At 39.9% G+C, this 13,884-nt stretch overlaps 1 protein-coding gene across 1 annotated transcript in view; it reads left to right on the forward strand.

Moving 5' to 3' along the window:
* The window catches only part of RabX1 (RAS oncogene family member RabX1), a 62,826-nt gene that overhangs the window by 30,314 nt on the left and 18,628 nt on the right, over window positions 1-13,884 (forward strand). Inside the window, exons 3-4 of the mRNA XM_083136378.1 lie at window positions 1,021-1,148; window positions 7,195-7,327. Coding sequence (XP_082992504.1) covers window positions 1,021-1,148; window positions 7,195-7,327 — 261 coding nt within the window. The remainder of the gene's footprint in view (window positions 1-1,020; window positions 1,149-7,194; window positions 7,328-13,884) is intronic.

Below are 13,884 nucleotides of genomic sequence, written 5' to 3' on the forward strand. Positions count from 1 at the left end.
TGGATATATTATTATCCCTAATAACAAGACTCAAATGGTTATCTTTTATCACCAACTTTAATTAGTTCAAGAATAATTTTTAAAGCTTCATTTAAGTTCATTTTATAATCTTAGAGACTAATCGGAACTGGACCTACAGTTTTAATTTGGACCTAAATCACCGTGTGGTGTGCCTCAAAAGGGAATTGAAGCCTAGACCCCTTGAGAGAATAGGTGTTTGTCTTCTTTTTTAATCCACTTTACTCCTCATATCTGCTTGTTGAGTTTACTGTGGCAATGGGCGGAATTACGATAACAGACAATAATAACCACTTATTACAGCCCTGGACCCCTATTTTTGCAAAACAATAAATACTCTTAATCTTTAGAAAATGGAACTTTTCTTGGTCCTTGTTTATAGTACGATATATTGTTTTATAAAACAGTGCAAGTGTATGTTAGAAATGATCTCGGTGAGATGTGCGACACTCGACTGAAATTCACCCCTCCCAACTGTGACGTCTGGATCAACCACTGGCCTCATCTTGTTCTGTTCTTCCACCATTCCTCTTTTCAATCCTGTAATTTTCTTCGTACACTCTTCAGAGTCCACTAGTAGTACGCCCCAGTAATTGCAGCCATTGCATGCCAATGAGCCTCTGGTGCCTGGGTTCATGGCCAGTATGATCCCCCGGGGTTATGTTGTGGGTTTGTTCTTACGTGTGCTGAGTGCCCCTGTACAGCCACCGATTTCAACTAGGATATGGAGATTTTTATCCTCAGGAGATAGTGTAGTTTTAGTTCTTGTTAAGGGCTCTATGACTGTAGTTTTCAAAATTCAATGAAGACATTTTTAACATCCCTGTTTTATTTTTTGCTATGGCCCAATAAGAAATAGAAAAACCCACGTGGAAAAAATTGGACTGAACCAATCCTGCACAAACATGCATTCAGTATCATTGCAGAATTACGTTGTCATTTATTATTGCCAGTATTTTGTTATATTCCTGTGGTTAATTTAATATTTTGCCTTTTTTTAAGGTGTTGGAAAGACAAGCATTTTAGTGAGATATGTTGGGAAAATGTTCAGCAATCACATTAGTCCAACAATTGGTGCCTCATTTTTTACCTGTAAACTTAATGTGGAGGATACAAGGGTGAAGCTGAATGTAAGTATTTTTGTTATATAAGGCATGCCCAAATGAAAAGGAGACCTTTGCTGTAGCGGCGTTGTATCTAATCGAAGAAGGTAAATATGAATGCCGATAGATGGGGTGGTGTTTGTCCCAGTTTGCAGGTGTAGCAAACGACTTTGTCTGCTGTTTCCTCAGTTGTCGAGAGTGGTTTTGTGCCGACGGCTGAGGCTTAAACAGGCCATCAAAAACAAGCGCAGAGGTAAGCCCTCGAAAGGGATAGTGCTGTTCCAGGACAACGCTAGGCCGCATGTGGCCAAGAAGACCCTCGACCTGCTGAGAACATTTCAATGGAAAGTCCTCACACATCCTCCATACAGCCCCGATATTTCCCCATGTGACTCCCATATTTTCGGCCCCTTAAAACAATCACTGAAAGGTCAATGGTTCACCTGTGACAAGGAAGGCAGAACACCGTGAAAAACTGGATCCGTAAGCAACCCAGGAGTTTCTACACTGAAGCCATCCACTCCATTCTATGTGCTGGAATCAGTGCATCAATATCAATGGCAATTATGTGTAGGTATCATGTTACACATTAATTGTAATTCACTTATTATGTAATGCAAATATTCTGTAATATAATACTCTTTAGATATAACCGTAGTCTCCTTTTCATTTGGGCATACCTAATACATACATATATGGCATTATTATATTATGGTATATAACAGTGGTTCTCAAACTGTGGTACGTGTACCCCCAGGGATACATGAACTGCTTGAAGGGGGTATGCGATCAACTTGAAAGAGAAATGTCAAGAATCCCGACACAACAACATTTTTGCTGCAGATGTCTAGAGCAGACTTCATAGCTTGTAACTCTCAACAGGAAAGTAAGGCTGATTTTGTCACGGACACTCTTATCTTAATTCCATGTGTTTTGAAATAAAAATACCTGTTCGAAATTTATAATAGACTAAATTTGGAGCCGAATCTCTGCTTGAAAGTTTCAAGTGAACAACCAGGCATCAAGAAACTGTGTCAGACTATGCAGGCACATCCTTCTCACTAGAAACTCTTGAGGATTTACAATAAAAACTCCAAAATTGTGCTTGACAGTTTGTTTACATACTGAAAAAAATATGAAATTTTTTTTTTTTATGTACTTCTTAGCATACATGTGTTCCACATTATATATTTTGTAACAAATCATAAAGATGTAAACGTAGGATTTTAATGTTTCTTTGTTTTCCATCTTTCCACATACAGCTCGAATGCCATTTTCTCTATTGCAGATACACGCCTCCAACATATCGAAAATTCCCCACCAATCACGCAGCGAAAAACAATTCCCTAAAACCCACTATTCGGAAAAAACTTATGGTGAGGGTACATTAGACGTTTAGTTGTGACTAAAGGGTACAATGAGAAGAAAGTTTGAGAACAACTGGCATATATGTTTACATTTCACCTTTCATACATGGAAACTTACCAAGTTTTAAGTTACTAAGTAAATGATAATATAAAACAAATGAATATGAAATCATGAACCAAATTCTAATGAAATGTTTTACTATACAGAAACAGTGTCCCACACATATTGGTATCTACAGAAGTAAAAAATACTTTGCAAATTCATGTCGTTGAAATCATTGGTAATACCTTGAGAGCATGCTCTGTGCGTTTCTTTCTTCTCAAGACACTCATTGATGGCCATTGGTGGAATGCAATGGTCACAACATAACAGATACCTAACAACCCTTAAGTTATTTCTGGATGTACTGTAAGTTAGATATCAGTACATGTACAGTAACAGACATTCTTGCATGACATGAAAGAAACTCATCACTTACAGGTGACTGCATTTGTATATAATTAGCTGTCAGGTATGTAATGATAGAATCACTACATGATCCTTTTTTATTAGTTTTTATGCATGTTCAATATGATTGTTCTTTAATACAAATGTAACTCTTTCTTTATGCAGTTTTCAAATGCTCTTACTAGGGGGTTGGCCTATGTGACTAGAATCAGGGTTGCGGAAGGCAGTTAATTTTAAAATCTTTTCGCTCCAAGTTGTTAAGGGGTGGAAGATTCCAGTTTACAGGTCATTCTTCTGAGGCCCTATATAAAGGATCTGACAGAATAGCAGGGGTCGGCATTCTTATGTTTCTTGGGCAAGAGGAGAGAGAGAGAGAGAGACTACGAACTACGTACCCGTTGGCGAAGAGCCAAGTACTTTGTTGTGTGAAGCAATTACAGGGTGGCCACTCTAGGACCATGATAAAATTTAAGTATAATTCCTGGTTTTCAAGGTGAACTTTCCAAAAATTCAAGGCTACAAGCAGATGTTTTCTCAATTTCAACCTTATGTATTATCGCCTCTCGCCACCCTGACACATATAAAGACAAATAACGGGTGACAAGAAATAACCCGTACAAAGTTTGGCGTATCCTGCCAAGAATGTAGTGTACCGTAGCCAAATAATTGTTGTGTTATTGGATTCTCCATAGTCTTTTGTAACTGTACCTGTTGTTTCGGCTTCATAGCGATTACAGTCTTTGTGTTTCAGACTGTCAACCAAACGCTGTGCAATTTTTTAACTGTGGCGTCAAGGAAAGTGTCAATGTGAAATTGTTCGTTTGCTGGGTGTACCAAAAATGACAGTCTCAGACGCAGTTCATCGATTCAAGGAGCTCGGCCATGAAGGCGACCGTCCCGGAGGAGGAAGAAAGCCTACCGTCAACACGTCCCAGAACCGCAAGATCATCAAAAAGAGAGTTCAGCTAAATCCGAGGATCTCCATGAGAAAAGTTGCCCGTGAGATCGGGATCAACAGCGAATCGGTGCGGCAAATGGTGGAAAAGAACCTCAACCTCAAGGCGTACAAGCTCCAAAAAGTTCAACTTCTCACGGACGAAAGCAAGCGCCTGCGACTCAAAAGATGCCGCCCTCTGAAGCGCCGGGCTGCAGGTCAGCAATGGGAACGCATTCTCTTCACAGAGGAGAAGCTGTTCACCGTGGAGCAGGCGCACAACCACCAAACCAACAGGACCTGGTCTGCAGAGGCTCCCGGTACCTCAGCCATCGTCAAACACCGCCAAAATCCGCAGTCGATCATGGTGTGGGGCGGAATTTGCGCAAGCGGCAAGACGCCCCAGTTTTTCGTGGATCAAGGGGTCAAAATCAACCAAGAAGTGTACCGCCGCGACAATCTTGAGAACGTCATCCTTCCGTGGGCCCAGCAGCACTTCGGCGATAGGCAATTGACATTCCAGCAAGACTCCGCTCCGGCCCACAGGTCGAAAATGACGCAAGCGTGGTGCAGAACCCATTTTCCGGACTTCATCGCATCTACGGAATGGCCGCCCTACTCGCCGGACCTCAACCCAATGGACTACAGTGTCTGGTCAGTTTTGGAGGCCAGGGTATGTGCTAAACGCCACCACAGTTTGGGGTCGCTGAAGCAATTGCTGCGTCATGAGTGGAACCGATTGTCGCTCGAGGACCTGCGGCCCATCGCCCAAAATTTCAAAGCCCGTTTGGACCTCTGTATCGCCGCCCAGAGAGGCGACTTCGAAACCGGCTGAACATCTTGTTCCTAAGGTCCCATGTCATTGTTCTTCAGTGTTGTTTTGCTCAATTGTTTCGGTTTAATAACTTTATGATCACAAACATTAGTACGGGTTATTTCTTGTCACCCTGTATATTAACAATATACAGTAAAGGGTCTGTGTGATTCCAATGTATCCAAAAATTCTAATTCAATTCAATTAAACGGTATATTTAAAATATGTAATTCAAGGTGCGAAGTTTACATTTGCCATTTCACATACTCAGACTCGAAATACATCTACAAACACAAGTCACAAATGATACGGAATATACTAATCTACGAAAAATTGTTAATTGTATAAGAATTTCAAAGTCAAATTTTAATTAATCGACTTCAAGATATGTTATCTTGTAATAATCTTGAGTGTCATATAGATTGTTCTGGAAAGGACACTCACAAAATAAAAGAATCTAAAGAATTCTGTGTTATTTTCCACGCAGCTTTCTTTTCCTTCCTAGATAGAAATAGAAGCTAAACTTTGAAAAACTTGCCTCAGGGTATTTATAAATATGTATTAATTCAATGGGATTAGAATTAGAAAAAGTTGAAATTTTTCACGTCTACGGAGAAAAATTCACGTATAATTCCCAGAGCCAATAATTCCCAGAATTCAAGGAATTCCCGGTGAGTAGCCACCATGTATTAGTTAAAGTTGTAGATTCGACAATGTCAGGGTGTCTTGTTTTTCATTAATCTGGCATTACAGGGACAGTGCCAGTGGGCAAGGGAATCGATTCAGTTTTCATAATTTCAAGAATAGTGCATAATTAGTTGTAATTTCATATGGAGTATTTCATTAATTGGATCGTCATTTGTTTTATGTGGGGGTTATTCCTTTTGTAATTTTTTGTATATATTTAATCACTAAATAAATAGTCCTTTTTTAGGTATTCTTAAACTGAATGTCTGGGATTTTATTAAAAAACTGTGTTTTTCCCTAATATCCATGGTAAAGAATACGAGGGGTAGTCATAAAGTTTTAATTATCACCTCGAAAAAATCAAGCTGCGACCATGAAACTTGGTGATGGTGTTAGTCCTTCTCTACATATTCACCCTTCAATGTGACGCATTTTTCCCAACGATGGATGACTTGGCAGAGATCTTGGTTGTAGAAGTCTGCATTTTGGCTGTTCAGGAAACGTTCCACCTCGAAAATCACCTCGTCGTCATTCTGGAAATGCCTGCCACGCAATGGTTTCTTCATCCGAGGAAAGTGGAAGAAGTCACTGGGTGCCATGTCAGGAGAATGTGGGGGGTGAGGCAAAATTTGATAGCCCAAAGAAGCAGCATGTGTGACTGTGTCCTATGCAGAATGAGCTGGAGCGTTGTCTTGGAGCAAAAATACCCCTTTGGACAGCTTCCCGTGACGCTTCGTCTTGACAGCCTCCCGTAACCTCGTAAGGAGATTTCGGTTGTATGCTCCTGTGATGGTTTGCCCCTTACGAGCATAATCTGTTAGCACCACATCATGGCAGTCCAAAAAAAAACACCCATCACCACCTTGCCCGATGATGGTTGGGTCTTCGCCTTTTTCGGCGGTGGTGAATCCACATGTTTCCATTGCTTGCTTTGCTCCTTTGTCTCGGGGTCATAGTGATACACCCAGCACTCGTCCATGGTGATTAGGTGGCTAAAGAAGTCATCTGGATTGGCCTGACACAGCTGCAACATTTCCGCTGCTGCCTCGGTTCGGCGGGCTTTTTGAATGGGTGTGAGCAGTCGCGGCGGCAACCTTTGTCATGTTCAAAATGTCATGCAAGATGTTGAAAACTGATCCATGACTGATTTTCACTTTTCCACTATCACCTCGATTGTGATACGCCAGTGTTCGAGCACCAGGACCTCCACTTCTCTTGCGATTCCCGGTTCTTCACAGAGAGATGGTTTGCCACTTCGTTCTTCGTCATTCAGACTTGTTTGACCACACTGGAAGCATCTTCGCCACCTAACCACTGTGTCATATGATGGTGCATTGCAGCTGTACACTTCCACCAACTCAGCATGGATTGTTGCAGCGTTGTTCTCCTTCAAATGCAGAAAACGAATTACCGCACGATACTCCACTTTATCAATGGCTGCGCCATTTCGTTTTGGCTCCTCTAGCATCGTGCTACGGTACTGTGGCGTGGGGATTTCAATGTGTACCAGGACTGCAGACATGTACCTGCAAACACACAAAAAATTATTTACATAACTTTATTTTTTCAAGGTGATAATTAAAACTTTATGACTACCCCTCGTATAACATGGTTTGTATGGTAGTTTCTCAATGTATTTTAGTTCATTCCAACCGTTTTGTTTTGTTAGTTTTGATTCTGTAATGCAAACTATTTGCCTGGGGAAGTAATGTAAACACATAACAGGGCCAAGGCAAGTTACTCTCCCCAGATGGAAATAAAGCATTACTGGTATTATCTAGGAACATGCTCTTTAATTAATTACTTTTTGATTGTTCTTCCAGGTGTGGGACACAGCAGGTCAGGAAAGATTCCGGTCCATGGCTCCTATGTACTACAGGAATTCAAATGCAGCTCTTTTGGTTTTTGATATAACTCAATATGACACATTTATCACAATGAAGACTTGGGTAAAAGGTATGTGTGCGTAAATGCATTAATATAAATGAAATTGTTTATATGTTGTGAAATGTATGGATGTGAATACCATACTTGCACTGCAAGGCAAGCACAGATACCATATTTTCCTCTTTTGTGAGTAGGTGAAGGGGAGAGACAAGGCTTCATTTGTGAATTGTTGCTCATCATCATGAGAATATGATAGCATGACCGCTCAGAACTCCCCCCTCCTTTTTCATCCCCTTAATCTGAGGGCACATGCATTAAGATTGTGTGGCAACCCTCTTTCATGATCCTGGGCCTCACCAATGGCACAGTGATAATGTCGTCACCTTGTTATAAAGGCATTCTGATTTCATGGAGGCATGAAAAACGTGGAGGTTTCGTGGAGGCACGAAGTGGTTCGGTTCCCACTTTAAACTGTAGGTCCAGTCTCGATTAGCCTATCTGTGCATAAAGTGGACTTAAAAAACTACAATTCTTTCATGCTCCATCGTTTGGTAACAGTTTTCGTATTCATTTTGTATTGACATGTCAATTTAAAAACAATCACTTGGCACGCACCAGCAATTTTACCTCTGGCTTTCACCACATCATGTGATTTCATCAGGAGGATAGACAGGATTTAAAAAATAAAAAAAACATATTGGTGGGAGAAATTGGCAAGTTAAAACCAAGAAGGCATTGCCCTGTCAAGATTACACATCAACTGATCTTCAGTCGATGTGGTTGTCAAGTTGCAAATGGCTCAAGATGGTAACGCTCACTCACTGGTAGGTGTTTGTTTCTGAAGAGGAAGATGTAATTTGTTTTTCTTGATTAGCTGGGTTCCATACAGATAGACTTCACTTTTTGTGGATGACTTTTTCCAAAAGTTGTGTCGCCCAAGTCGAATCTGTTGCTGGTCACATTGAAAACCAGCATTTCAGCATGTGTGCCATGCATGAAAGTAGAGCTTTCTGGAAGAAATTTCCTGTTGTTTTAGATATTTAAATTTAAATTAATTCTTTGTAACCACTTTCAGCATTTGGAAATTATTTTGAAAAGGTGTGTTGTTTAATATCATATTAATAATTGTATGTAGATATTGTAAAAGTCTAAATTACATTATGTAATTATGCAAAACTATGGACACATGTAAATATCAGCCAAGTTGCCTTTGAATTTTGTCAACGAATTTTCTGGATAAAAAGGGGCCAAATTGTGTATTTTGGCCTACTTTATCCAGTTGCCGTAAGGCTTGTATCACAGGTTAACCCTGTAGGGAGGATTACCTGTACCTTTGGGTGGAATGGGCATTAGCCGTGGGCAGCTCCTCAGAAACCTACGCCTTCGGGTGATGGTTCCTGCGATACTTACAAACTGTTGATTAATCTTGGAATTGTTGCCTGTTACAGATTTGCTAGCAGATCTGTATTATTCACATGAAATTTTGTATTTCCGCGTTGCACAATTTAATGAATGTTTCCGATTAGTTTCGAAGACACACTGTCTTCATTCACTATCGGTACGGCATCTGGAGCAGAGATGATACCACGTCACTGCTTTGTTTGTTCCCGGGCAGCGGTAGATGGGAGATAATGCAACGTGGTACAATCTCCTCTCCAGGCACCGTACGAGGGTCACTATTTATATTTTGAGCCTTGGCAACACTGATTGAAGTTAGGCGCAATTTGATGTTTGCACGGAATCGTCTGGCATTATTGACCATAACGTACTTCAAATGTTTTGTCAATAGCTTCATTTGTGTTGTTTATGTTGCCTTGGAGATTGCGTGACAACAATAAAATGGAATTAACTCGTGAACATTTTCGTGCGATGATTTTTTACGATTTTCGACGTGGATTATCAAGACAAGAGTGCATCGATCAACTTACTTGCACATTTGGCGATGAAGCCCCATCCTTTGCCACTGTGAAATGCTGGTATAACGAATTTAATCGTGGCCGCCATTCGCTCACCGACGAGATTCGCGAAGGTCGTCCAAAATCAGTTGTTGTTCAAGAAAACATTGATGCTGTGCAAAACCTAATACTGCAAGATCATCATGTGACATACTGTGAGATTGAGGCAACCATAGGCATTAGTTCCACCAGCATATATAAAATATTACATGATCATTTAGCTGTGAGAAAGGTATGTTCTCGTTGGATCCCACACAATTTGACAAAAACTCAAAAAGACGCTCGCGTCAATTGGTGCAAACAAATGCTCAATAAATACAATTGTGGTGCTTCAAAAGACGTATATAAGATTGTAACAGGTGACGAATCATGGATATATGCATATGAGCCGGAACGTAAACAGCAGTCGACTGTATGGGTGTTTCAAGATGAACCCAATCCAACAAAAGTTGTTCGCGTTCGAAGCACATCGAAACAAATGGTCGCCTGTTTTTTTTCGGGAAAACTGGTCATGTGGCAACTGTGCTTTTAGAGGAACGTAGAACGGTCAACTCTGAATGGTACACAACAATTTGTTTGCCAGAGGTCTTCGGTCAAATACGGAAAACAAACAAATGCCGTTGGATCATTCTTCATCAAGACAATGCCAGCTGTCACACATCTCGTCTAACAACCGACTTTATGAACAGTCAAAAAATCGAATTGATGGGTCATCCGCCGTACAGTCCTGATTTGGCACCCAATGACTTCTTCTTGTTCCCGAATGTCAAGAATAAATTGCGTGGACAACCATTTTCGTCGGCGGAAGATGCCGTTGATGTGTTCAAAAACCATATTATGGAGGTGTCTCAAGAAGATTGGAAAAACTGCTTTGACAAATGGTTCGAACTAATGCAAAAGTGTATTGACCATAAAGGAGAATACTTCGAAAAACAATAAAGCAGTTTTCAATGCCAAATTCCTGTTTTTTCATTGTTAGGCTCAAAATATAAATAGTGATCCTCGTACCCTTAGTGAATGAAGACAGAGTGTCTTCGAAATTAATCGTAAACACCCATTAAATTGTGCAACATGGAAATACAAAATTTCACATGAGTAAATCTAAACTGCGTTTACCGCATCCATCATTAGATCTGTATTAGTTACGGGGATCCAGGATTGCCAGTAATTAAGTTTTGTTGTAATTGTGCAAAAGGACAATAGATAAGATTTTATTGGAAGAAATTTCCATAACCTTTAATTTCAAGCAAAGAAAGGTACATATCCGACACCAGTGACCAAAATTAACTTAACAAAGTTAATTTTGGTCACTGGTGTCGGATATGTACCTTTCTTTGCATATGGTTATCGTATCAATTTTAATGAGAAGATTGAATTCTGTAAAAAAGATCAAGATATTGACATATTTTCACCATAGCAAAAACCTTCAGAAAAAATCAAGAAAACTGATAGGAAAATACTCGTGAGTCCAGAGCCATCTATGGTTCATCACAACAAACCATGGCTTTACATAATAGCAATTTTTTTAAATCTATTTTTGCTTTCAAATTGTTTCTTTCAATATTGTCAAAACACTATTTCATTGTTATTATTACAAAACTTTGTAACAAAAGATGTTAGCCTGTGTTTTGGTTCTGGAAGGAAAAAAATGTCCATATCGCTACTGAGAAAACATGATAGATGATAGCTAAATTTGTAGGAGCTGTCATTACATAAAAATCCAAGTTTTCACCCTCAGTACTGTAAAAATACTGCAGAAAAATTCTGCTATAGCCTTTTGGAATGTGTGGAAGAACTAAAGCATCAGAACTCAAGTGTTAAAAAATGTGACTTTCTTGTGTCGCCTATTTGGTTATTGGTTATATGTTGTTGTTTTTTTAAGAAATTTCACTTAGATTTTAAGTTCTGCTGGAATATGTGACATCGATATGTTAAGCACAAAATGGATAATGAGTAAGTGTTATTAAAGGTCTAATTCTCGAATAAAAAAAAATGTTTTTGTTTTGTTGTGCCTATTTAAAAAATTGCTGCTATTTTTATTTGACATTTGCGCAAGTTCAATCAGTCATTTACTCATCCTAAGACAGCGTTTGCATGATCCAGGGGCATAACACATGTAGATTTTAGATTTCTTTCATGAAGTGCAAAGAAATGTGTCCTACAGTAATTGCCAGCTTTAAGCCTCGGCTGGATGTTGAAAGAAAACCAAAATTCGAGGGTGTCGTTGGTTCCGTTCTAACAACAGTACCAAGGGAACACGAGGGAGGCGCTGACGTTGCTTTCAAGAAATTCTCCTTTTTCCCAGCGAGAAATCTCCCATATTCTTACCATCGTTACCCAGTTTCAGCAACCCGACCTCGCTGCTTTTATGATCTTGCAGGGAGGGGGAGAAGGGAATGGTCGTGTCCACTGGCCATTGACAGATGTGCCGGAACCCTGAAGAATAACTGTTTTCCTTTCCTTAGTTGAAAGAAAGCTTACACATCGTCCTTTGAGATCACCAGCCTATGCACTGTGAAGCTGCATGCTTCTTTTTGTTTCCTTCGATACATTCATTTCGTTACAGTAAAATGGCCAACTAACATAGATTATGTAGTAAAATACCTAAAATATAAATTCTCCGCTTTGGAATCAGGATTCTGTTGTTACTGTTCTCGTGCAAGAAGCTACACACTTTGTGTTATCAGGGCCTCTCCGATGGCGTAGTGGTGACGTCGTCGCCTTGTAATCAAGGGACCACGGATTCAATACCCGGTGGAGGCACCTAGTGGTTCTAGTGGCGTAGCAGCCGCTCCCGCAACCCCGAAATTCGGTGGGGGGGGAGGTGTAAGGGCCCCACAATGTGCTCTTGAATTTCTTATATAATCGCAGAAATTCTACAGATAGTGTCGCTTATAAAAAAATCGATTTATGAAACAGAAATCTAGTTCCCAGTAACATCACATACGATGTCTGCGATAACAAGCAGTGACATATTATCTCAGCCAGAGGGGCCTCAGTAACTTGGGTCCCCCTCCGAAATGCAGAATTAACTTACTTGCTCGCAGATGTCCATCGATAGGAAAATATCCCTCATCTCATACCTTTGTATCTACGCAGTTGTCGAAAACGTAGTGTAGCGTGTCAATTGTCTACAGTTATGAATCCAGTAGAAATATTCAGTTGCTCAACCAGTCGATCCTTATTTTACAATAAACATTAAAATTGTTAATTCGTAATCTTTTAGTTTTACACGTGATATTTAAAATGTAACTTCCCACCAAGTATTTTCAAGGGGAGCCGCAATTCTTTTCATATTGAAATAAGAGCTACACTTGTTACGTTTTACTTCAAAGGGGCCGAGAACCTCAGTTAAAGATGGGACCCATAGTAAATTATCCCTTTGCTATAAAGACCATCATCGCCTCTGCCACGGTATGCAACGCACGAGTTAAATGTGACCATTATTTTGTGTAATTTTGTAAGTTCATTTTTCCTACAATTTGGCATTTTGTGGACATTTCTGTCGAAATAGTTCTTATTTTCCAATGTGATACGATTTTTTGATCTGCAGTGTTCGAAGGGAAAATTCCTAGCTGCAAATTTCCTTGTTTGCGTTGAAGATAGAAGGAAGGATCCTTGTGTGGAACAACTTGAAGATGATGCAGTAGGTGAAGGAGAATGATTATGCAAATTCGAGCACTGATGGTCTATTATTAAAAAGGTTCTTGTTTCATGAAAAAGTCTTTAAGAAAGTATGATCACTGGTCTATCGAAGAAAGAATGGCAGCGTTAAAATTATCAATAATGATGTTGAGGTCTACTAACCTGTTGCAACCTTCTTTCATTTTGTTGGGAGGGATGGGGGGGTTCAGTCCTTCCAAGCTGCATTTCATTGAGTGACAAATTTTCAGTGAATAGAGTTCCTTCGCAGCTTTATTATCTATCACTCAAAAACTAGCGTCCGCAGTTATTTCTTCGTAGCAGATTGAAATTTACCTTGTGATAGGTTACTACAAACAATCTAGATGTCCGGTTCAACCCCCTATACTGAAGGATAAGTTTGTTGCTTGAGTATATTACTCACTCAGTATTAGAAGGCTAATATGAGCGACTCTTACGTTGAATCTTGGCCTGGAGGAACCAGGTGATGGCTTAGGGGCTGAAGGCACATCCACCTCAAAGTCCAAAAGAGGAGTGTTTACTATCTTTTTACAATTCCACCAAAACAGTATTTTTTAATATCTGTGTAATACGAGGGTGGTTCAGCATGCTCCGCCCCTGACCCATTTCCAGTGATAGTAGAGACCTGTAATTTTATATGTAACATTGTTCATTCTTTAGAATAATATCGACAAAGTTTCAAGAATTTACAACAATTTCTCTATTTGTTACACGTTGATGATCAATAAGAAGTGTAGCCACATGTAAAACAATGGAAAAATCTGAGGTCCGAGCAGTGATAAAATATTTACTCAAGAAAAATCTAACACGGGAAGACATCCATGCAGATATGGTGGGAACTCTTGGTGACTTTAGCCTTTCATATGATCTAGTGAAGAGATGGTGCCGTGAATTTAAATGTGGTCGGCAGACCTGTGAAGATGAGCATGGTGGTGACCCATCTGCAACGGTGACCACACCAGAAATGATTACAAAAGTGCATGACATGATTTTGGCAGACCGGCGAGT

The sequence above is a fragment of the Lepisma saccharinum genome, chromosome 1 (genome assembly GCF_977018435.1).
Source record: "Lepisma saccharinum chromosome 1, izLepSacc3.1, whole genome shotgun sequence".
NCBI classification, from domain to species: domain Eukaryota; kingdom Metazoa; phylum Arthropoda; class Insecta; order Zygentoma; family Lepismatidae; genus Lepisma; species Lepisma saccharinum.